This window comes from Phalacrocorax carbo, chromosome 3 (genome assembly GCF_963921805.1).
Source record: "Phalacrocorax carbo chromosome 3, bPhaCar2.1, whole genome shotgun sequence".
Taxonomy (NCBI): Eukaryota; Metazoa; Chordata; class Aves; order Suliformes; family Phalacrocoracidae; genus Phalacrocorax; species Phalacrocorax carbo.
This window is the reverse complement of record NC_087515.1, coordinates 51,089,834-51,114,450: the sequence shown is the minus strand read 5'-3', so window position 1 is coordinate 51,114,450 and position 24,617 is coordinate 51,089,834. Positions and strand designations below refer to the sequence as shown.

The following is a 24,617-nucleotide window of genomic DNA, read 5'->3' as shown; positions in this document are numbered from 1 at the left end:
GAGGAAAATTGAAGTGCAATTTCCCAGTTTTCCCTCAGGCAGTCTACAGAGAGATGACAAATCTTTGCGCTTCTTTCCCACTTCCAGCAAGATTCACTTGACTGTTCTTTGCCAGCTAGCCAAGGTCCAAACCAAATCGCTAATATTTAAAACAACGGGAAAACAACACTCTGAGCTCTCTCCACACTTCAGGTTCCTGAGCAAACCAGGAATAACAGCTCAATACAGAGCATCGAGTAATCAAGAATTAGCCTAGTATAGTCCTTACACTCACCATGACATTACTCCACAGGCAGAACCATTTATTTCAACATGGCTATTATTAGGATGAAATATTATCTTCAAAATGCAAAGAAGTTATAAAACTGGCCCACCAACTAAGATCCATGCTAGCACTATTCAGCATTCTAAGTGTCAGCCACTGAGCCAGAGAGAACTATAAGTGTTTTACTTCAGACAAACAAAAGGAAGAGGCATGGAATGTTTTTTTAACTTGAGTCAATACCGATAGCAAGACTCTCACAAGAATGCTTCATGCAATGTACATAATACTGTACTTCGCTCTGTAGCAACAGTTTTCAACACAAATGGTCAAGAAAACTTATGAACAAAGAGTATCCAAAATTTTAGCTGGAACAGAACTCCCAATTGAACAGAACTTTGAAGAATTCATTTCCTTATTTGCCACAGTACAATAACTAAAGCGTCTTTACTGGAGAAAAATTGATGCACTATGTTTTTCAACTTCCAGACATTTTACACCACAATTAATTCAAGTCTCTGCGTATATATTGCTCAGTGTAAGTACAGTCCAGTGATCAGATACAGCTTTTCAGAAACAAGTAACTTGAAGCATCAGTCCGCTGAACCAACTGCAAAGGAAATTTTCCTAATTACAAAAAAAACCCCACACCATGTTAAGGACTAGACCAAGGGCTGCATCAACCAAATTTGACGCACAAGATTAAGAGACAACGGTCGGTCAGAAGGCAAACAAGGAGAGAACAGGGTTACTCACCATGGAGGAGTAACTGTTTCCTTTTCTGTGTGCAGCTCCCCCAGCAGAGCTGGGAATTTTCCTGGAGATGCCGAGAGGTTAGCTAGCCCTGCCCCTCAGCACACGATTTCACATCCTTACACATTTACAAGAAGTGGTCTTATTCTTGACCTGTAGCCTGAACACCTTCAGTGAAAGGACATTAAGGAAGCTCCTACCAATGTCTGTAACAAGAGTAGAGCAATACCGCATCCTAACGAAACAAGCTGTATTTAAGAGGGAGACAAAAGAAGTGGATGTTATCCAAGTAACCCTGTTCTGGTTCCCTAAATGAGCTGCTTAGTGTCATCTCCTTAGTAAGTAGGCCGCAAGGAAGGGAAGGGAATGGAAGGGGAACTCAAACGAACATCAGTGAAAGATTTCTCAGCCTTAGAGAGCTTTATACTGTCTGCATTTGAAATAATCTTCATTTGCACACCATTAGAGTCATTATAACGAGAGGAGATTGATATTACTTACAATTACAGTGGTCCCTTAAGAAAAAGGGTACACTGTGTGCGTGTAAGCATTATCTATACCTGCACACATCTTGTGTGGCAGAGCAATCATTACGGTGTGTTTCTGTAGGCACGAAAAATGAATACAGTTTTTTCCCGCAACTATGTCAGGATAATTCACCACAGCTCTGACTCTCTGGCTTTGAACACCTTAATTCAGCTGCAAAAAACTCCTGCTGTCATACAGGATTGCTCCTCACAACCTCAGGCAGCCTCCTCAACTCCTTTTTTCCCTTCTCCTTTTAACTATTCCTTTGGCATTAAAAATGGAATTTACAACACACACCTAGAATCAATGGCATCTCTACTAACAATGACAAACACTACATGGAATAATAATATAAATACACACTACTAAGTCATGAAATAGTTGTCTATTAATTTTTTTATGCATGGCACTTTAGAAGAGAATTCATTCATCTTCCAAAAAAGATGATTTTGAAATTCCTTGCTACTTACAGGATAAAATATAAAATCAACACTAGGGCATGAGTTCTACTTCTTCCTCACATTTAGCTATTCTTTTCAATTCTGACAAGTCTCAATTTGTAGTTTATTTGTGCATGGATTGTGCACAAAATTATTTTCCACTGAATTGCCTATTGTCTCCCTAAACACCTGCTCATGCATGAAACAGTCACAGTAACACTACACATTTAAAATAGCATGAGCTATTTTATAATTAAGCCACGATAATATTTCAGAAAGATATAAATTATTTACATAATTCACGTAAAACATATAGGAATTTTGCTCCCAAAATTAGGAAGCAGAAGAGAAAAAAAAAAAACCAATCACAAACTATACAAGAACTGCTTTGTCTCAGAAAAAGTTGGAGCATTATGAAACCTAAACCTTTGGTGCTCAAGTTTGCTAAACAAGGAAATCACTCTTCAAGCACAAGAGATGTTGATGTGTATACCGAGCGTGCATATGTACACACACGCACACATAGAGTGTATACTTCTGGGTATACTGAGCATACCCAAGTCAAGTGTTGGCCACTTTAATAATGTGTTTTCCACACTAAATATATCACCTTTCAGTTTGGAGACTACCAGTCATCAAAAGATACAAAAAGTAATAAGAGAAACTCATGAATCAACATGCAAATATTAACCTAGATTGACAGGAGATTCAAGAAGGCTCATGCCAATATACACACTTGTAGATAAATGGAAGTTTTGAAACCTTTACTCCAACCAGTATTTATTAAGCCATGAAAGTAAGGGCACCTGTCTAACAAAGAGAATGTACCAGACCAATGTTGGGAAATTCCATCCAGTTTCAGCTTTATGAAAAAAATAAATAAAAGAAAGAAGAAACCAGTAGAAAAACTTTGTATATAAACTATTCAAGAAGCAAAATTGTTTTCAACAGCTAATACACTGAATAAACTCAAACCACTGAGACACAAAACAGCCTACTCTTAAGAAAAATGAAGAAAGGCATTTTGAAATTATTGGGTACTCTCACGTATTTGACGCTGAGGAACAAAAGAAAAACCTGTCAAAGTCCACTGAAATGGACCAAGCAACTTCCCACTAAACTTTAAGATTAAAAGTTTCTGTAAGTGATTTCTATAAAACGATGTTGATGAATTGAAATACACCATCTATAATCAAATGAAATGGAATCCTGGGTCAACAGTGCTACTACAGTAAATGTAGTAGTCTCCACGCTGGCGGACAGGCCTTGTATTTGCAACAGCCCTATTTTCCTACTGTAGAAGTCACTTGAAAAGAATTATAGCAACAACACACCAGTAGCAAATAGTTACCATGTTAGCAGAAAGCAGCCTCATGCATTCATCTCTGCAACTTATTTTAAAACAGAAAGTTTTAGAACCTGAATCCAGACTAACTCATTTTCTTCTCCCAAAACAGTGCTCATAATTTGTTATATTCTCATCCCTCTAGAAGGCCACCACATTTATGTAATACTGTGATTTAAAATTAATCCATAAAAAAACCCCTCAAACCTCACATCTAATGCATGGGAATTCTATGCAACAACACAGGTCAATTATGACAACCAATAATGAAATAAGCATTTGGCCAGCTTGTGACATCTGTGACATACAGTCAATATATAATTTTCACAATTGGTTTTCCTTATTGCTTAAGCAAAAAAAACCCTACTTCCTCACTCAGTCAAGTCATTTTGCTTTTACTAGTCACTGTTATGACCAAGCCACTTAATGATCAAATCAGGTACAGTGGTCTCACACTGTTACAGCCTGCTCCTGACACAGAAAGCAGCCTTTCGCCCTTATTCCTGCCACTGCCTTCCCCTGCCTGTCATGCAAGCCAGATTGCAAACAGACCCCAAAAACACGGTCTGCAAATATTTGGGTAGATTTCAGTTGTCAGACAGAAAAAGAAATCCTGTACATTCAGGAGAAAAGCATCTTGGTGGAAGGAGCAGCCTGCAGGCAGATAGAATTCACAGTACTAACCGAACCATCATATCTAGTTCATCATCCCACTACACGCAAAGTTTTAAAGTTCAGTCTGCCCACATATTTCTTTTGCTGAGGTTCAGATTACATGGCTCCAAGCTCTCCCCCATCTACAAGACTTTCCTTTCATCCAGTGAGCAGGCTAGAGGATTACTGAGGAACAAATACTCGTCATCTGCCTGTCTTGGCAAGAATCTTCAGCTATCCTCAACCAATGAGATAAAGGAAAATCTAGCAGTTACACCTACTTGGCTCTGCTTTACAGCCAGCACAAAAAGCAATGCTGTACTACACGGTGCGTGATCAGCTATGGTTCATTGCAGTTAAGTGGCGTAGGAGGTATCTGATAAGAAATCTCCTGTGCCAGTTTGTTTTAGAAGTACACATGTAGAATGTTGTTTGTTTATCTTAAACGTATCAAACCATTTACCAATACATGCATCCAAAAATACTCCTACACTGTCATGTTTGGATAGTGAATGTCATCACCACTAGTGGTAAGTGCTAACTGTGAGTACACAGTACTTAAAATAAGGGCGTTCTGGGTAACTAGCTTGGTCAGTTTCAAATCCAAGTGCTTCATGTGCATTCCCACTAGATATAATGGGAACAGGCTTGGGAATGTCAACTGGTATCTTACAAGAAAATCCCAGGAACATACATGACACACCAACAATTAAAATCAAGGGGTTTTTTCTGTTTTAATAGCAAGTTAATCAAAGATACCTCTAACATTCAAACTGGATATAATTTTATGGACATATGGGATAGAAAACCGGATTCACAGGAAGTTGTTTAATATTGCAAGTCAAAAGACATCTCTCTCATTACAAATATTCCAGTTATTTCTTGGGGAAGGAAAAGGAGGGAATAAGGCAGTAGAGAGGACATCTTCCTTCCTGGTACAATTCCCTTCTGTGATCCTTGCTTACATACAGTAACCCATTAAAACAGAATACATGTGTCGTAAGAAACATCACTAGAATGAACACCATCTGTCCTGGATGGATGAACTCTCATCTCTGAAGATGTTAAATTGTTATTGGCCTTTGTAGCTGTGCTTGCTAAGCAAGTTGAATAAACTGACAGGGATCTAACATTTAATTTATATGAAGCACAACAGCAAATCCTGAAGTATTTATTCCACCTCACCAGGCCAAAGTACAACCCACCGCCCACGAACTCTACTGCCCTCAGATGGTCTCCTTCATTAAAAATCCACGTTCTGCTGGTGATAATTCAAATCATGCAAAGAATGAGAGCTAAAGCTTACTTAAAATTCATTCACCTTCAGAGGCAAATTTGAGTCCTGTGTAAAGTTACTGAAAAGATAAATTGCCTTAACTCTGTTTTTAAAAAGCCTTAATGTAAACATAAAAAGTTTGGATGTAAGACCTGCTCACAGTGGGTGTGAAATATTTCATCAACATGCATAAAGTCAGTCTAAAACCAGATAATGGTGGACTCAATCTCTGCAGGCATCTAGCAGAATTAACTATTGAGTTCCAAAATTCAGATTATGTGAGAAAAGTCTGATTCCAATTTCTTCAGTACCAAACTGATTTCAGCACGTTCTCATGTAAATTGTACCAATTTAATATGGCAGCACAGATAACTGTGCGCAAATCTTCTGTAAGTATACAAGTAATTTAGGAGTTGATTAACAGGCTAATGTCCTAATCTGTACATTAAGAATTTACAGACCTTGCCCAACAAGATAAAAAGATGGCTCTAAACACCCCACACCAAAACAATACCAGAGACTGCCTACATGAACACATTCTAACAACAGCTGCAACTCCTTCTACCAAATGAAGCTTCCATTACTGACAATCAGATAGCCTAGACAAGGGTACAAAACTGCCTACTCTTACACAGAAGTTTCTTCCTTGATTAACGTATTACTATAGCTACAACAGCTTTTTTTGTCTTTTTTTTTTTTTTTTGGGTGGTGTTAAAGACTTTTGGGGCCAAGATAGCCTTGTATTTTGAAGTTCAAGGCACCCAAGAACAAAAAATCCTTCTCCTTTGAAGGACCAACACCAGAAACTGTCCTTGAACCCGTGAGCCATATGAACTGCAAGCATCTAGTGCTTGCTGCCTAACAGATGCCAGGGCAGGATTTGGACTGAATCAAGAAGCGATGCTAACATGCTCACACATATTCCCAGTATGGACCAGCAGCACATTACTGGTACAGGAACAGTCAATGCCTCCTGAAAGGTGCCAGGGTCCTTATTTTAGAAGACAGTCATAATCAGCCTGAACGTTCTGCTCTGCCTCTAACTAAAAGATGACTTCCCTGAATTTCCTACATAGTCAATGGTAAAAGATGGCCTCTACAAAGCTTTCCAGCTTGACACACGTTCTAACATACACTCAAGAGAAGCCTCTCCCACTGTACAAGCTCACAGGAGCTAGGCACCTGAAGTAATGCATTTGACACTCTCTCCACGCTTCTTGGCACTTTTAGTAGCTGGCACTTGGGGGCGGGGGGGAATCTCAGCAACAACTTTATAGTCACCAAATACAGACTATGGCAATAAGCTGAACCGAAACCCTCCATATTTTAAACATGATATATAACAACAGAAATACTGAGATCAAACTCATAACTGCCTCCAACACTAATATTTCAGTGTACATTCTCAAAGAAGTCAAAGCTAAAGCAGCAATCCTGTCTATTAAAAAAGCAGTCTGTTTTAAAGCCTAAACTACTGTAATGCAACAGAAAGCTCCTGTTACTTCTAAAACGAAAGTTTACTCAAGCATTTTTGCTCTAGTTCTACTGTATGCTGGCACCGGCAGCCAGGTTCTGCTGTGACATTATTCACAGGAGCTGGAACATTCAAACAGGACTTGTTTCCTATTTTAATAAGAGAAGACAGCCGCAAGAAGTTAAGTTCAGAGTGTTTATGACTTTACTCGTGCAGGGTGACAGGAACATTAGTAAGATGGCAGTGCACTGTTGTTTGAAGACTTCTTTTAGAAAAAGGGAAGCACATGCCTAGCTTCCATTTCCTTTACAGAAAGTAGCATCAGCAATGCAGTGGTGTCACCTACCTTTTTTAAACATTTTCCGAGTCTTGCACTGAAAACAGCACTTAATATTCTTCCTCATTTTAAGTGCTCAAGCATTTTACTAAGTCACTGTTTCAAATTTCTGTATCTTTACAGTAGTATGAGAGCTCCTTAAAAATAGCCACTAGAAGCAGTTGTATGATAAAAGCAATAAGCACTAAAAACCAGTATGAATACAATCGCTAAGAATGTCTGTGATACAAAAATAAATTTTACTTACAGATGAGCCACCCTTTCTCCTTTCAGAGGAGGCAGAATGTTCCCAGAACCAATCAAGCAGTTATGCACTATAGCAAGGCACTGCTGCACATCATCTCTTAAACACAGAAGAAAAACCAATTACTTATCTGTCAAATGCTTGAAAATATACAAATAATAAACCATATTTTTTGTGAACTTATAACAGCCCTTTCCTTTAGCTATATCACTTCCAAACAGAAGAGGGAGCACTACAGAAATCCACTTTAATCCAATCCAATTTGATCCAATTTAATTCTATGACAGAACTCCAACATTCAACTTGGTTTTCCAAAAAACTTGTGTTGGAGTTTTTTTGAGATTTTACATTCTGAAACATTGAATGAAACATCAGTATAATGAGATAAACTAATCTCAATGCAGACAGCTTTACCCCAAAAAATTCTTTTGAAGAATTTAATCCAAATTTCAGATAAAACCCATGAAATAACTCTCCACCCCAAGGCCAAGAAAAGTCCTTCCCACCATGAGTAAGATGAGGAAATACTTTATTAGTGAATATTTTACAGCCTGAAGAGAAATTATAATGCAACAATGGGAATGACTTTTTTCTGTGTTATTTTAGAGAATTCAGGAATTATTTTTAAAGCTGTCTTTTAAAGTAGTATACAGTTACAAATTTTGTGCTTTGTCCTCATCTTTGTGGTAAGCAGCTCTGATTTGTAAAATAACTCCTTTCAGCTGTCTATAGAGGTTCCCTAACTGAAGGGCTCTTAGTACTCACACATTACTTATGAACTCTCTAAATATGTGTTCAACAAAGCCTGTTAGAATTCTTCATTTTATCTTTTGTAATAGAAAAACCTTACTCTGAAGCTCCTGAATACATAAAAAAAATGTTTGATTTCCAATTATTACTTTGTGGAATGCAAGAAAAAAAAGAAATTTTTTTGACAAGAATTCAAGCTCCAGAAATACTGCAATTCAAAGCAATAGCAGGCTCACCTAGTATCCCATTTATTCACAACTGTTACTCCCTCAGCAACTAACAGCATTGTCTACTCTTGCAGCTTTGCTATCCTGTCTTCCAATTTAATTTGCTATTCATGCACTTGGCTATATTCTCCCAAATCACCATCACTTAATTCTATTAGGCAGCGCTGTGAAACCTTGACCAAATCAAAGTCCAATTCTTTTATAAGTCAACAGCTTTACATACAAGGTGTCAAAGAGAAAAACATACAAATAAACCAAAACCTTAAATAGGAAGCATAACCCTTCGACTTTTAGTCTAAATATACTTCCTGATTGCAGTTTGGTGGCATTGATTTGTCAAGTGGATATTGCCTTTTTCCAGATTAAAAAGCCTGGTCAGACAGAAGAATATTTAGGAGTCCAATACACCATGCCCTGGTAGGGCTGCACTTCAGAGCACAAGGTATAACATCCCATGCTACGAACATCAATTGAGTATATATAGCTTCAAGGACGTGAAGGTTTAATGTGCGAAATACAGAATGTTCAAGATTTAATGCTTGTAAACAGCTTCAGCTATTTGACACTTGTAACTGCTAACACATACTAAACTCATGTTTACCTCGTGCTTTGGAAACTAGCCTTATGAAGCCACGGTTTCACACTAACAGAGTTTAACAAGATTGGACAGCGGTATTCCTGCCTCCTTTCCCACTTTTTACACCACTCACTCTGCACGACCTCCTCAGTTTCAGCACTGCACTTTTTGCAGGGACACGCTATGTACCTTTTACTCGTAGGGAGGAAGTGGAGAGAGGCAGATTTCCAAGCCAGATCAGTTATGCATTCCAGTTCAGAGTTTAGGAACACAAATGGTTGTGCCAAAGTAGCAGGGTAAGAGTCTAGAGGAAGAGCTCTTTTTTTATTGCTGACTACGGTTAAATGGAAACATAATCTGTGGTATGTATTAGAAAAAAAACCCAGAACAGAAAAGTCTTTATATCAACATAAAGATTTTTTTTTGAAGAGCAATTTTGTTCAAAATGATGTGTTATCCATTTTATGAAATGCACTTCCAAGCTACACATACTTCTAATTGTTAAAAATCTTGGAAAGATATTTGGAATAACATCCAAGATGGTGTAACATTATAGTATTTTACTCCTTAATTTTCACAGCACCATTGTGATTGGCAATAACTACTTAAAACAGACATGAGTGGATAAATGCACCTTCTCCATATTACATATCACCACTAACCTGGACATCTCTAGCTTCCCAATTGCATAGTGCTCTAGCCTGGTGAGTTCAGGCTGAAGAAAAGTATCCAGCAAATAAAAAGCGAAGTCTATTTCCTCAGATGAAGGAACATGCCACTGGATGTCCAAGTTCCACAGGTCACCTGGTTTACCCCAGTCCTACAGTAAATAAAGACATTCCATATTAATTAAACTGAAGCAAATTTCCTTTTTTTAAAAAAATAGCATTTAATGTTACTTAAAAAAAAAAAGCCAAACACATCAACTAGCTACTGCTGTAAATCAGTTATCCTGACAATTCCAGGGGAAAAAAACCAAGAGCACAATGAAACCAAACTGAAATCCCAAAGCTACTGTAAAATCTCCGTCTACCTGGAAAATAACACACACCTGAAAGGACTATAAGGCAAAGGACTGTATTGGTCTAATTCAAATATAACTTTGTTATTCCTTTGGCTGGATACAAATTCAGAAAGTACGACTCAGTTTTGACCCGCCTATAGAGAACATAAAGAAGTTAGCCCATTTAATAATCCTCCTTTACAGCTTTGAACCACAATCAGAAAATTTAGTACTTTCATTTTAAAAATAATTTTTAAAGAGAGCTGAATTTTAAGCTGGACTTTCCATACAATTCTAGGTCACCCCATAACAAAGACAACTTTTTATATTGCGGCTTACAAAGAGCTCAGGCTTGCTATAGAATTAACACCACTTGAGTACCAAGTCGATATTTATTCCTAGTTCATATTCAAACATGAAGTCTGTGCTTAGGACTATATTAATTGATAGGCCTTTGCAGCTTCACTTACCATTGCCTGTCTCTGTCCAATTTTACATGGTCATTTAATATTTCAAAACTTCATCCTCTGTTCTTAAAATGCCTGACTGATCCAACCAGACAAAGAGTACAAAGAACCACAGTATTACACTTACTCAATGTAGCCTGCTACTACCTCTCTTCCTTGGAAGAGCAGGCTAGTCCTCCATGAATATTATTTGAGAAAGTGACGGAACTGCAGTTTTATACTGCAGGAGCAGGGTAGGACACGTGTAAGTGACAACCTCAAGCTGTTAATGGCAATTAAGAGCTGATGTAATTCACACTTTCTGAAGTAGCCACTGATGTATGGAACAGCAAAGTAATTGTGACTTTTTTCAATTTCAGAGGAGGAATTTAAAAGAAAACCACGATATTTTTGTGTTGAGGCATTTATTAAGTTTGGTTTAGTTTGTTTTTAAATGAGTAGCTGGCCCAACTGGATGTTCCCATCAGTTTATAAAACTGTACTTTCAATAACAAACATCAGATTATCTGCAGTCGTAAAATTACATATAAGGACACTTTTCCGCAAAATGCAGTTTTGTGTTCAAATAGGCCAGCTGAAAACTGCTGCACTGTTCATCTGTAATGCTGATAAATTTACCTCAAAGTCTTAACAGCAGACTAGCATATCACTTTTGACAGTTTCAATAATTTTCAATATTGCTAGTTCTACTTTCATTCTATCTCGAGCTCAGTGTAGAACCCTTGTTCATTTGTTATTCTGCCTATCTGTAGAACACCATATCTCCTTTCTTGCAATTGTTTGGCACCAACGTACTCATTTTTCCACACACTCACCATTACTTGTCATATCTGATAACCACATTTACATGATGAGGAACAAGGACAGGTTGCAGCTCTCATCCACAAAGGCAGATGAAAGACTAATTTTGTCCCAGTGCAGTGCAGCAATGGTCCCTATGACTGGATACTTAAGTTAAAGTGAACAGCAAAATTCTCCTCCTCAAGCTTAACTGTTTATACCGCTGTACTTCATGATATCTGGGTCTCAATTAAACGCAATTAAGAAACATGAGCAGGCACTCTAGCTTTGTATTATCTTACTGTAGTCATGCAGTCATTGTAAAACATACATCATAACACACTAATATGTCATGCTATAAAACTATTCAACGCAGCAGTCAGTATTCATTTTTTGCTATCATTTTAAGTAACTCGTAATTTGCTATGTTTCAAAGCCCAAATCATCTTTCAATTACACTTTCCATTGCTGCTACCTATGTTCAGAATCTCCAAATAAAAGCAAATAATATAGTGTATGATTGTTTTTTAAAAAAAGAAAGTCAAATCCTCTAATCCTAAATAAATGAAAATCCTTGCCTTGATAGGAAAGTATTCAGAAAGAGGCTTGTCAAAGCCACCTGGCACACTGCAGTACTCTGTGGGGTAGATAAGTGTAGCAGAACGAAGAAGATGGTGCAGTAGGTTACAAGACAGAATGTAACCCTGCTTACAGGTTAAATGTAGGGTTCGCTGGAGTATCTTCCCAAGCTGCTCCCTGTACGGTAGCAACTTCTTTCCATCCACTCGAGTGATCTAATAGGAAGGACAAACATTTCAAAGGTAAACACAACTGATTTTGTTCTAGAGGACTAAAGAGAGGATTACACTGCTCACTGATCCTGTCCCAGGTTTCGGTCTGTACGTCACACTGATTTTCAAATTAAAGACTGAACTTGCACATGAACTACCCCTTCTGCTGTTGGAAAGGTTTAAGTAACACATGAGAACTGGGATACACATGGCTTCTCGATGCCGTTCAAAATTTTCTAGAAATACTCGTATACGTTTTTAGATACATTTTAAAAGATCTATCTTTACCAAAAGCATCTTATGTTTTTCCCTGCATGTATCCCTCTTCTTCCTCTACCCCTCAACAATCATTTGATTTGAATGGTTTGTTTTCCATATACACCATATGCTTATTTTCTTCAAACAGCAGTCACTTATGTCCCATTTAAAATTAGATAAGAAAAAGAAGTTACGCAGTGTCATTCATACAACATTTGTTTTAGCAGCAGAAGTTTTAATATTTTCATCTGTCAGGGGTATTAAACTGGATTCAATGACATACATGCACGGGGGAACATTCTTTGCGATACCTCTGACAAAAGCTGAAGATTCCAAAGTAGCTCCTTATCTAGTTCTTCATCATGTAATACGTCATCATCTAGAGGAACAAGTGATAAGCACTGCTGTAACTATGCTGCAGTCAAGTCTTCCCAACAAGCTAAATCATAAACCAGGTGCTTGCATCCCAAAAGTTTACTCCCAACCCTTCTATTGCAACCTTCCAATTTGTGTTGCACCCACACCCAACTGGAAGCTACTTTAGCTAATTTAACATCTTGAATGCTTTTTGAGGAATTACAACATCTCCAGATATTCATCAAACTGCTACATTTTTAAAAGAGCATGCTCTTGTAGCTTGACAGAGTTCTGTCTTGAAATTACACATAAATAGGTGTTGGTTTGGTTTTTTTAGACGAAATAATGGACAGAATTAGTTTTCCATCATTGAAATAAAGTTGGGAAAAACACACAGAAGTTTTAAATATTATTATGCTTAAGAAAAGTCAACCCAAACTGAAGTAAGTAACATTAGAAATCTTATAAACTTACTGACTGTGAGGTGAGTTATAACATTGCAGCAATGTGGTACGAACAGCTTCAAGGATTCCTCAGGGCGGCACTAGAAACAGCATCATAAACAGCCCATTTTAAAAAAGATGCCTTATGGAACTTGGCACAGACATAGATAAAAAACAACTTCTAACAACATTTTGAAAAAGAAGAATAGACCCTATCTCAACTCCAATTCAATCTAGAGTTAGCCTGACACCACGATTTTTACACATTCAATAAAATCTATACTAAATTTAAGATGAATGCAGGAAAAATATTGGTGAATTAACCTCTTGAAATATTGCTATACGCAACCATCCAGTTTTCTAAAAGATACTATATTGGAACCACCCACATTTACAAGAAAAATGAAAGGTCTTGCTTAAGAAAAACTGGTAGTATTGGCTTTGGGTTTTTTAAAACTAAAGATCAATTGAAATCAGAGCGTTTTCTCTCACTTTTACTGCAGCTCGGCACATATCAGCAACCATTCGACCAGCAACTCTCGTCTCAAATATATTTGAAACAGCAAAGTTAAAGACCTTCTCCAAGGCAACCTAAAAATGAGTACAAGAAGATGGAGATTACATTTTGTTTGTTTGTTTAAATTAGGTAGCATCAAATATTGGATGTTACACAGAAGGCAGCATCTGTACATAATACTGTATTCTTTTAAAACAGAAGACTGGAAACATGATTCACATTAAAAAAAATCAGAATAGAGAAAGCAGTTCTGCAGAATGCCTAAAGCTGAGCAAAATGTAACCACTCCCATAAAGTTGACAATATCATAGAAGATTAAAAATTTAGGTGAAGAGTAACTGCTTAGAAAAAAAATCCTAAGCGTTCCCAGTATATGACTTGCACGCTATGTAACACCTATGTCTAACTGTACAACTACTGCCTTGAGCTGAAGAATAAAAGCTGCTACAGAGGTAGCAATGACAAAAGGTTTGTCAAAAGTTTCAGTTTGCAGATTTTGACTTTTTTTTCCTTCTTATTTATTGCAACACTGAGTTATAGTAACACACTAACCAGAAAATACATGAGTGCACCCACCATAATTAAAATAATTCAGTTATGGGCAGGTCTATATACCCCCACCCCCAAGAGTTTAAAACCAAAACACACTGAGTGCTTTAACTCTTGCCATAATAGGACACTGCCTTCAGCTGGAGACTGGGGACACTTCTGAAATATTCACTTGGGGAAGAAAGGAGGTCAGATAAATCTTGTTGATGAATGTAAGCTTGCGAGTGCTTTGAGACACTACACAGAAAAACAGTTTTCCCTCAATATGTGAAATTGACGTAAAGCCAGAACATCCCTTAGTTAACAAATATATAGGGAATTAACTATCAATTTTTAAGTGGCCAGCATATTTTAAAGCAGCTTATTACCATCCAATACCTTGCAAGACAAGCTGAACTATATACAGTGTAGATTGCATGCGATTACTTTAGCAACGAACAATTGGGAAAATACAAATTAAATACTTAATGACAATGTAGAATTAACTTAGGGCTTACATTAACCCAAAGATTCCAGACAAAATTATACCAAAGTGTCAAGTGCAATGGTTCAAAATGTACAAAAACTAGCATCTCCAAATATAAATATAATGTAACAAACAGATTAAAATGTTTTAACCCAACCTGCAAGGAAAGAATCTGTCTGTGTAACAACATGGATTCTCTAGCCCCCTCCCTCAGAATTATTTTAATCCAGATAATTTTTCTGATCCCATTAGCCACATGGCTCCTGAACAGCTTCTTTTGCCCAGCTGAATAAGTGGTAGGCAGAGGGAGAGAAAAGGAAAGCAGGGGATTGGGTAGGTTAGCATTACCATCAAAAGACATGAGAAATCACAGCCTAAAATGATAAAGTGTAAAATAAGCTGTTAGAATGATTTCTCCTAGGACAGCATCAAGACCCTGAAAGCTCTGTATTGATGTACATAAAAATCATTCAGCAAATTGACACAAAGTGCTAAACTTCCCCTCCCACAGCCCTTTCCTTGGTTAAATGTGAAAGTTCACAACAGGACAATGAGGGAAGGAAGAATCTGAATGCACCAGTCATTCACAACACAAAATTAAGCCTCTTACAATTAGACAGAAAACCCATATTCCACATACCTTAAAGATATCCTTTGAACACTGAGTAAGGATTGTACTGAAAGTAGAAGAGAGACCTAATTCCACTAGACTCTCTAGATGAGTCATTTTCTCAGTTTCAGTCTCCTCTCTGGTTTGTTCTAGTGTGCTGCTCTCTATAAGTCCAAAACATCTACTCAAATACAAGAAATATAATTTTAGTAAGTGGAACTTGAAAGTTTTATTAAGTTCTTCATGCCAAGCTTTCACCTATCCTTTGCTTACTTACCTATCCATAAACTGTAGTACAAAATCCTCAAATTCAGCAGTCGCAGAGCACAATTCTCTTTCCACCTACAGTTTTCCGAAACAAAAGAAGAACAAAAGGTTGGCTTTTCTTAAGGAAACATAATATAAAGTTTATTTCCTGTATTAACTACTTCAGAACACTTCCAATTTTTCAATTATACAGACTACAGTGCATTTCTCCTCAAAGTTTGAACGCTCTCGAGTACACTACATGAAACAATTACTACATTTTCTTTACGCTGCCCTATCAAATTTCCTGGCCTTGATGCCTAGCCAAATAATCTCTCAGGGTGAAACTGGGCCTGCCTCCATGGACACAACCTTCGGCCTTACTACTGATCCTCCTTTCCAGCAGGAGGTCAGCGAGTGCCAGCTGTGGCAGTCACCATACAAACTCCTCAATTTTTGAGCACTGCAGCTCTGGGGCAATGAAATTAACCATCTTCCAGTAGCTGAGCACTCAGAATCTGGGCAATCTGTAGCTACTAGCTCTTCTCAAGAGCTACAAGAGTCTCCTAGCAGTGGATGAGACGTTTTACATGGCAGTTGCAACTACCATAGCACACACTACTGCTGCTGCCTCATTTGTAACATGCCAGTTACAACTTCACTACCTGTCCTTGAACTGCTGTATGAAAAGCTGAATCAACAGCCTAGCAATAAGCAGAAAAACTATTTCCCATTCTCTCCTGGTTTTTTTTGCTATGTGGAAAAGAAAAGGACACAGAATTAGAACAATGCTGGAGAAATGGAGTGCAAGGAGCTCTAAAACTAGAGATGAATACAAACAGCACTCCAAGGCAGAAAACAGGTGGGGACCACATCTAATAACAAAGGGGCAGCACAGGATAATGCACAGAAGAGGGAGATCAGTCTCACTGTCTAATGATGTTACTATCTCTTGATTGGGAGAGATTAACAAGCATCTGAAGAGAAAGCAATAGAATCTTAGTCAGAAAAGAGAAGCATGACTGCAGGAACATTTTAAAGATGTGTGTATGTTTTGAAATAATTTCCCGTAGGAGGAAGAGAGCCCCGAAAAGTTAAAGAGAGCACTGGTTTTTTGAAAAATACACACAAACAGTGGGGTTTTTTTGTTTAACACAAAGTTTTCAACAACAGGAGACCAAATTCCTTCCAGAGTCTCCCAGACAATCAATTAGTTACCTTTTACCTCGTTCCAAGCTAGACTAGTTTTGAACTAGAAATCACATAAATGCATCTTACAGCAACACTGTAGTCATCTGGGTTTTCTGGTTTTCTTTATTGTTACCTTAATGTTTTACAGTGACCAGAAGTTTCAAAAGTTTAACAGTAACAAAGCTGCTATTTTATTAAGCTCAGAAAAATTTAGACAGCAGGAGACCTCTGGAGATCATGTAATCCAACTTCCTACTCAAAGCAGTGCAAGCTCAGAGTCAAATTACACCTCACAGGGCCTTGTACAGCTAAGTTTTGGCATAAAAGTATTAAACTCTCTGAATTTAACATTATCTCTACAACAACCTGTCACTAAGAAGCAATGCTAAGAGCACATGGCCAATTTGCATGCTGATGTCAGCTCACCACACTGATCAGAAGCAAACGTGACCCACATCTTCCTTTTTTGTTGCATTTTTGTTTAACGTAGTTTTATGTATACAAAAAGAGAGTAGCAAACCTGTTACAGTTCTGCAGAGATTATTACGTTGCTAGAAACTAAATTGAAAACTAGGTTATAGTTCTGTTTTTAGAACTGCACAGCACTCTTACCTCGGAAAGATCATCTCTTTCTTGCAATACAGATGAACAATCTACTAAAGGCACCAAAGTAGAAAATGTTGCAATGAACTGGAATGTAATCTGTTGAGAGTTGCAAAGAGCTCTTTAGTAAGTGTTACTGTGTTCTACACATTTCAAACCTTTTGCAGTTTAGATGTGGGAGCTAAAGCAAATCATCATGTTACAAGAAATTCCAGAGTCTAATTCTTCCACCCCAAAACTTCAATGGTTATTTCTGATTTCATACATAAAACTTACTAGTCAGCACTGTGCAAAATCCCCTCAATTTTTTGAGTAAAGTAACACTTATTTAGTGCTGAACTTTAAAGTTAAAAAACCCTTATAATATTTACATTGTTTGAACAGTCAATTAATATGAATTCTTGATGATGTGGGCTTTTAGGACCTCATTTAATGAAAGCTTTTCTTTAGGAAGAACCATTCTTCTCAAAAGAAAAAGTTCTTCCTATTGATCTTAAAAGACTAGGAACACTTGCTAGGAGCTTTGGAACATATATTTTAACTTGTTTTTTTATTGCTGCCCAGAAAAAGTCAGTACAATGCTTATCACAGTCTGGTGTTAAAGATTTACTTGGCATTGTCCAACAGCCAAAAGCATTATTTAAGTTAGAAGCTTGTAATATTAATTTTTTACTAATAGAATTGTGCAGGAACAAAGTCAGGGTAAGAACTTCTGGAAACATGAGTTACTTACTTTCATACAAATATTAAAAAAACAAAACAAAACAAAACGCTTTGAGACTGAACTAGCTGGCTAATTATCTTCTAAGAACAGGTAGGATCTATACACTCACCATACATTTGCTGAAGTCATTTGGATCCACCCCAGGCAACGCTCTCATCAGTAGAGGTAGCATGTGTGTTGGACCTTCAGGAAACCACTTCCCCCCAGACACCAGACTACGAGCTACTCCAATTACACAGCTTAAAGTAGCTGTGAGCTGATGAGGTTCTGTCAATGTCTCAAGTGCAGGATACGTTCTATAAAGTTTAAGAGCAGTCGTATTAGGAACAATAACGTTTCTGAAGTCTTCAAAGAAAATAAAAACAGATTGCACATGTTGTTTCCTACAGAAATTGTAAAAAACTTCTGCAAGAAAAATGCAAGCTGATTAATGGTTCCAAAATTTTTTTATAATCTTTTTCCAATGGACTTCACATTGCTCCATTAGAAAACGTTCCTTTCATTTGATCAGTCCTATTCACAACAAATTCAGGATTCAATAATTTGTTAGCAGTTGCAGCACAGGAATTTAGAACTGTGAGGGCTTCTAGATTAAAGGCTATGATGATTTTCGTGTTTGAACTTCAAGCTAATGCAAGCTGTGCACTTAAAAGTGTAAGGTTCTTGTGGCAAGCAGGAAAACTTGCCTCGATTGCCTCTAAATAGATAAAAGGATATATTACTTAATGCTACATTAAAGTCCATCTCTTTTTTATAAAAACCTGTTAAGTTACTGTGATTTTTAAACCCTTTTTTTACACTAAGCAATTTTTAAGCAAACTGCATAACACTTCCTACTGTTATCAACAACCTAGAGTTCAAACAAGAGTCATAGTGCTACCATTGCCCTACGTCATTCAAAGCACAAAGAACCTAACATCTACTCAACCAAATGAATTTGGAACTGCAGCCAAGGCAAACATACCAGTGATAGTTTGAACTACTGAGCAGACATTCAGTCTGCTCTCAAAACAGAAAAAGTAGGCATACCCAACACAGGCATCTATTGCTGTCCTTAGAACTGTTAGGCTTGAAATGCTGTCATATAAGAGCAGATTTATCAAGTTTTTACAAACAGTTGAGTCAGGAAGGTATGGAACTCAGATGGGCTCTTGGAGACAAACTCATTTCTCCACTGTTTTTACAATAAGAGTTGTTAAAGTACAAAAGACTGCACAGAAGGGGGCACATGAATAGGGACTAGGAAGAAAGCTTTTCACTGGGGCAGGAAGGAGTTACATCTTTTTTTCCTCTAGAATTTCAGGAACGAGGGCACTAGTAATAGTACAAACTATGTATTTTACATAGGCGCATACTTTAGTGATGTGCTTATGAAGTCAGAAGTAATTTTAAACGATCTGTAACCGTAACACACTCTGACACAAAACAGAAATATGAACTGTGCTCATTACTACACACACACAAAATGCCATCATTCATATTTGTCCCAGCTGAAAGCTAGTGAGAAAGTACAAGGTGGACCATGAAAAAAAGGGTATGAAGTTGCTTTTTCAACTGATCCACCCACTATCTAATACAAAATGCCAACAGAAATGGAAAGCACTTGAGGACTACCCTATATTGCACAACATATGAACAGCTACCGGAACTATTCCATTTGCCAGGTGTTTAAAAAAACTAAAGCAAATAAAATAGAAAACAAAGTCCTCCCTCAATCCCTATCCTGACTCCAGTGACTGCTTGGGATGTGTATGAGCAGCTCCTCTCACCACAAGCATTCATTTGCAGCAAGGAAGCTGCTTATCATTTAATATGACTGCTTTACATATTTATTTTCTGGGAAGGGAACAGGGAAGTTGTAATGTTTCTGTAGAACTTACTTCTCAAGTACAGGTGGAATTACTAATTCAGGGCGCATCAGTGCAAGGTTCTGCAGGGCTTGGGCAGCCTCCAGGCTTCCAGTTTTACTAAACATAGCCAGAAGAACAGGTTGAATAATGCATTCTACAAAGTCTGTAACATCCTGATCAGTAAGTTTATGACTATCAGGCACAGGAGTCAACCAAGTCACTTTCTTGTAGCGCTCACGATGCAGCCTTCTGACAACACCACTGGGTAACCTCTGAAGTAGTTTCATCAGTTTGTTCTGTTGAATATACAAGAAATGCTATTCAGTTACTTGGCAGTAGCAGATTCTGAGCTGCTAAATGTAAAACAGACAATTAAAAAGCTAATAGCCTGAAATTACACAATTACAATAAAAGAAAACTCAAGAGTGCTCTAAAATACTATGTCACAATTTATCATCAGATATTTCTACCTTGGAGACAGTAGGTCAGTAATATGAAAGCTATGTCACACAAGTAATACTGATGCTGTATAACACCCTCCTTTAAACTGCTGACTTCTTTTTCCTAGCTGTACATAAATCAGAAGTCTAGTTTTGGACTTCTAAACTGCACTTCAGTTAGATGTTTGAAGAATACTCCCATTAGCTGTGGTCCTGACATCAGAATAAAAGTATGATTTGAATGACTGTACAACCTCTTATCTTGAAAATTAAAGCCTCAAAATATTACAAAACCAACAGACAACCTGGCTGTTGGAGCACATAGTGCATCTACCAACATGTTTGATCTGACAGGTTTGGCTATTGAAATTACAGCCAAAGTTATTGTCTTGGCATGTAAAAAACTCACCAGCCAGCGCCCATTATTTGAGGGATGGTAAAAAGAGGCAATGCTATTGAACAATCCAGACAAGTGCTTCTGTACTAGTTTACTTGGTCCACCCTGTAAGAAATAAATCAAAAGAATTTTACTACACAGAATAAGTTAAAATGAACAAGTAACACAGCAGTACAAGGTACAGGCGGGCACTCTCACCACAGCAATACCCCCGACCATCAAATCACATCTGCAGACTCGTTCCCTTCCCCACCCTCAGCTCAGCACTAAGTAGCAAGTTCTCTCCATCTGATCTGAAGAGGTTAACCCTAGGAGAGCCACTCAACCGTTCAGCAGGTCCCAAGTGTGTATCCACAGTGGCACTTGTAGCTGGCTGTTCGTTTCCAGAATGCCACAGACAGCAGCTGTGAAATAAACCTTGCCACCCACATTCCAAACTGACAGTGAAGCAACGTACTTTAAAACAAACCTTGGGCAAAAGATAGCCTAAAAACTAGCAGTGAGCTAAACAGAACATTAATTGCAAATACATACTTGCTTAAAGCTTTGCATTAGCTTTTGTTTCACTCAGTGAAAAAGTTACTAACCATCATGGCTGTGATCCACATCACTGCATGTCCTACATCATAAGCATTTGTTAAGAATCTTGGAACAACAACTTGATTACTTCCCACCGGAAGATTTAAACTTCTCAAAATTCTGGTAAAAATCTGAAAAAAATTAAAAAACAGTAGCATAAATTAAATTTTATTTTATGCCTTAAAACTCACACAAATTAATTTTCTAATCAAAAGGTGTTTGATCGTTTCAGTTTTTTTAAACCATATAACTGCTATGAACATCTTTAAAAAATCCACAAGCTGAAGGAGTCAAAGGTCACACATACTATTTATCAAAAGAATATCGTTAAGGGCCATTTCCACAAGAACACAGGATTAGTTATACAATCAGATGGTACTTGTATAGAAAGGCACACTGTTGCTTTGGTTTGGTTTTGAGTTAGGTGGTAACAGTGACAACTTCCCATGCTGTCTGTTACAAAAGGATGGCTCAAATTTTTAATGTTAAACTTAGGTCTTCAGATGGATGCATCTCATTTGGAAAACCGGGCCAGTGCAGTGTTAGACCCATACAGAGAATAGGAATTATTCTTAGCATAGTAACACTAAAGACTTATCTCAAAGCAAACAAATGAGAAATATTACCTTTGGTACATACGGATCCCAGTCTATGTACCCAATGTTGTCAGTGGCCAAGCGAGCAAAAAGATTTACTAGATGCTGAAAACAACCATAAAAGGAAGGAAGTATTCATTAGAACATATTTATGATAAAAGGTGCACAAGCCCATCAATCTACTTCACAGATGCAAGATAAAAGCTACCCATGGCACTAAAGCCTTGTAAAGGGAGATTTCACTCTATCAGAAGCAACCAATACCATATTCATAATGCATCTGAATTCCTACCTTCAGGAGTTCAACTCATTACTCATCTGAACACTTACAAAGAATGTAATTGTATTCTCAGTTCTGGGAGAGGCATCCTGCCCCATTACACACCCCTATGTCTTCTAATGTTTTTTAAAACATAAAGACGTACTAATAGTACTTTTAGAAGGTATATGCACACTCTCCCTTCCCCCATGCTCTATGCATTAACAGGAAAAGCAGAACGCATTCACTACCATTTTAATTCTCAACCATTTATTGTTAGAACAACTCTGAAGAGCAGTAGATGAACAACAGACAAACTGGTATTTGAGCTGTATGATGTCAAAGACTTTAGCTTTTGCTAAGAAATATCTTTTCTCCTTTTGAGCAGCTTTGAGCTTTTTCCCCTTTTTGAATAGCTTCCACAAAGCAGAAGACTCCTGGTAGTAGCTTGAAGACAGACACCTGTACTAAGCTTCAGAGTCCTTCAAACGCTACCACCATTTTATCAGCTGGGCTTAGCAGGCTAGTTGTCTCTGCAGCAAAGGTTTGGAAGAAACTCCAGGTGGCAGTTAGAAGACAGATTTCCCAGCAAACCCACAACACAGCTTAAGCAAAACAAAAATCTAGTAACAGAACAGGCTCTAATTCAGCAATTTCATCAACTTCTCTAATAGAAACCCGCTACCTACTTCCTTAGCCTTTGCACAGAGGATTATTTGGATTGGTTACTGGAAAAATGTCCTAAGGAACATTCTGAAGAATGCGACCCTACTGACAAACATTACAAAATCCTCTTATATGCAAGAATGAGAGAGGGGGTCTTTAGAAGACAGGAGGTTTTGTGAAGATAATAAACAAGTATCCAGAGACAAACCACTTTCTAGGAAGGAAAAGGGCCCTGTGCTATCCACTTGGGTGCCAATGCATCATCCCTATGATTCTTGATAACTCTGATCTGAAAGTGACACGCCACACACATCTATATACAAACACTGAGGAAAATTCAACCAACACATCCTGAAAGACTCTTCAGCTTCTGCAGGATCCATCCTACTTAAAGCGCACTTGCTTGTGCTGATGGCTGTCACATTTGTAAGCTTTGGTTTCTACACATCTGTGGCTCATAAAGGTCACAGGCATTAGCTGTCAGATGGGATGGCAGTATGTGACCACCTCCAAAGAATTAGATACTCCACCACCAAAAGATAGTCTCCTGAGTCCAAAAGGGAACTGAAAGATGTCCTCAGGAAAGAGAGTTATCAGGACTAAACAGAAAAAGGAGATGCAGTCTCACTCCCATATCCTGATCATGAGAAAGCACATAATCCACCAACACTCCTTTCAGGAGCTTGTCCAAACAGCGAAATACCTGTCAAATCTCCAAGAGCCTTGATGCTTCTAACAGCAAAGCCAAAAGGAAGGGCCTTAAATAATCCTGCCTAATTCAGAGACAGATATTCACAGAAGAATGGTTCACCTCTCAGTCTGAAGGACGTGATAGCTTTGGAAAACCCATGAATTCAATTCAGAGCCGTTACATCTGACACAGCTCAAAGACAAGTGTAATATTTTCTTAAGGGATCTACTTTTTTGTTCAATACTAGGAAATACCCATTGAAAAGCACCCTTACCATGCACAAAGGCAACTGATTCTATAGCTCCCCTTCAAAAAGCAAGCCTAATTCCTGCCAAAGCAAGCTGAAAAAAAACTTGCAGCATACAGAGGCTTAAACTGGATTGCATAGTCAGAACCCATGTACCTAATTATCTGTATCCAAGCTTGATGAAATGAACAAGCCTGCCCTTAAGAAGTGGACAAGACAGCAAAGGAAACAAGAAATGAATGTTCTGAGGAAAAATAAAACTGTTTGGGCCTTCCAAGCAAATTGTCAGAATACAGTGGGAGAGGGAAAAAATATCAGAGATAATTTATGAAAGTGTGTACGATTATTTGTTAGACCGCTTGACAGAAACAAATCATGATATTAAAAGTGCAGGCCATCATCTTTCCATCAGAAAGAGTAGAAAGAACTGTGATTTTTTGGACAGCCATCAGAAAGATTGTCTACCGACAATCTCAAACAAAACCTTGGCAATCACCCCGTTCAAATCTGGACAAATCAAGACTGTCGTCTTTTATTTGTGATGAAACATTAACTCAAAACAGAAAGACCTACACGCAAGTCTTTTCACAAAGAAACGGAATGTGCTACAAAGGTAGCATTCAACAGTGTTTTGGAAAGCAGCTTTCTCCAAAGACAAAGAAGTCCTCCTTGTGTCTATATGCAGGAGATTATTAAAAGGAGCCAGATGGTCAATGAGCTTATGCTCATACTGAATACGGAAAAATCTGGTAATATGCCAAGTTTCACTGCAGTAAAGCCAAGGCACAGGTCAGCTAACAACAATAGCAGCTAAGCTGCTGGTGGCGTAGTCTCAAGAAGGAGATTGTACTTTATTTCCCAGGTTTGTATCCGGTCATATGAGATGCACACAGAAAAGGCAGACAGGTACATGGTAGACTGTTTTCCTTGAAAGATATAGCCTAAAGGTATTTTTGGCCAAGGAGAGTACAGGTTCTTTACTGTACCTAAAATAAAGACAACAACAACTCATTACAGTCA

At 37.8% G+C, this 24,617-nt stretch overlaps 1 protein-coding gene across 1 annotated transcript in view; it reads right to left on the bottom strand.

The window, feature by feature from the left end:
* PSME4 (proteasome activator subunit 4) overlaps nucleotides 1–24,617 on the bottom strand; it is a 67,266-nt gene that overhangs the window by 27,785 nt on the left and 14,864 nt on the right. Inside the window, exons 7-20 of the mRNA XM_064446905.1 lie at nucleotides 21,765–21,839; nucleotides 21,147–21,269; nucleotides 20,572–20,664; nucleotides 19,753–20,018; nucleotides 17,982–18,168; nucleotides 17,158–17,247; nucleotides 15,386–15,450; nucleotides 15,139–15,289; nucleotides 13,459–13,557; nucleotides 12,998–13,067; nucleotides 12,478–12,545; nucleotides 11,696–11,911; nucleotides 9,530–9,687; nucleotides 7,317–7,412 (exon numbers count right to left, since the gene is read on the bottom strand). Of these exons, the coding sequence (XP_064302975.1) occupies nucleotides 7,317–7,412; nucleotides 9,530–9,687; nucleotides 11,696–11,911; nucleotides 12,478–12,545; nucleotides 12,998–13,067; nucleotides 13,459–13,557; nucleotides 15,139–15,289; nucleotides 15,386–15,450; nucleotides 17,158–17,247; nucleotides 17,982–18,168; nucleotides 19,753–20,018; nucleotides 20,572–20,664; nucleotides 21,147–21,269; nucleotides 21,765–21,839 (1,757 nt within the window). The remainder of the gene's footprint in view (nucleotides 1–7,316; nucleotides 7,413–9,529; nucleotides 9,688–11,695; nucleotides 11,912–12,477; nucleotides 12,546–12,997; nucleotides 13,068–13,458; nucleotides 13,558–15,138; nucleotides 15,290–15,385; nucleotides 15,451–17,157; nucleotides 17,248–17,981; nucleotides 18,169–19,752; nucleotides 20,019–20,571; nucleotides 20,665–21,146; nucleotides 21,270–21,764; nucleotides 21,840–24,617) is intronic.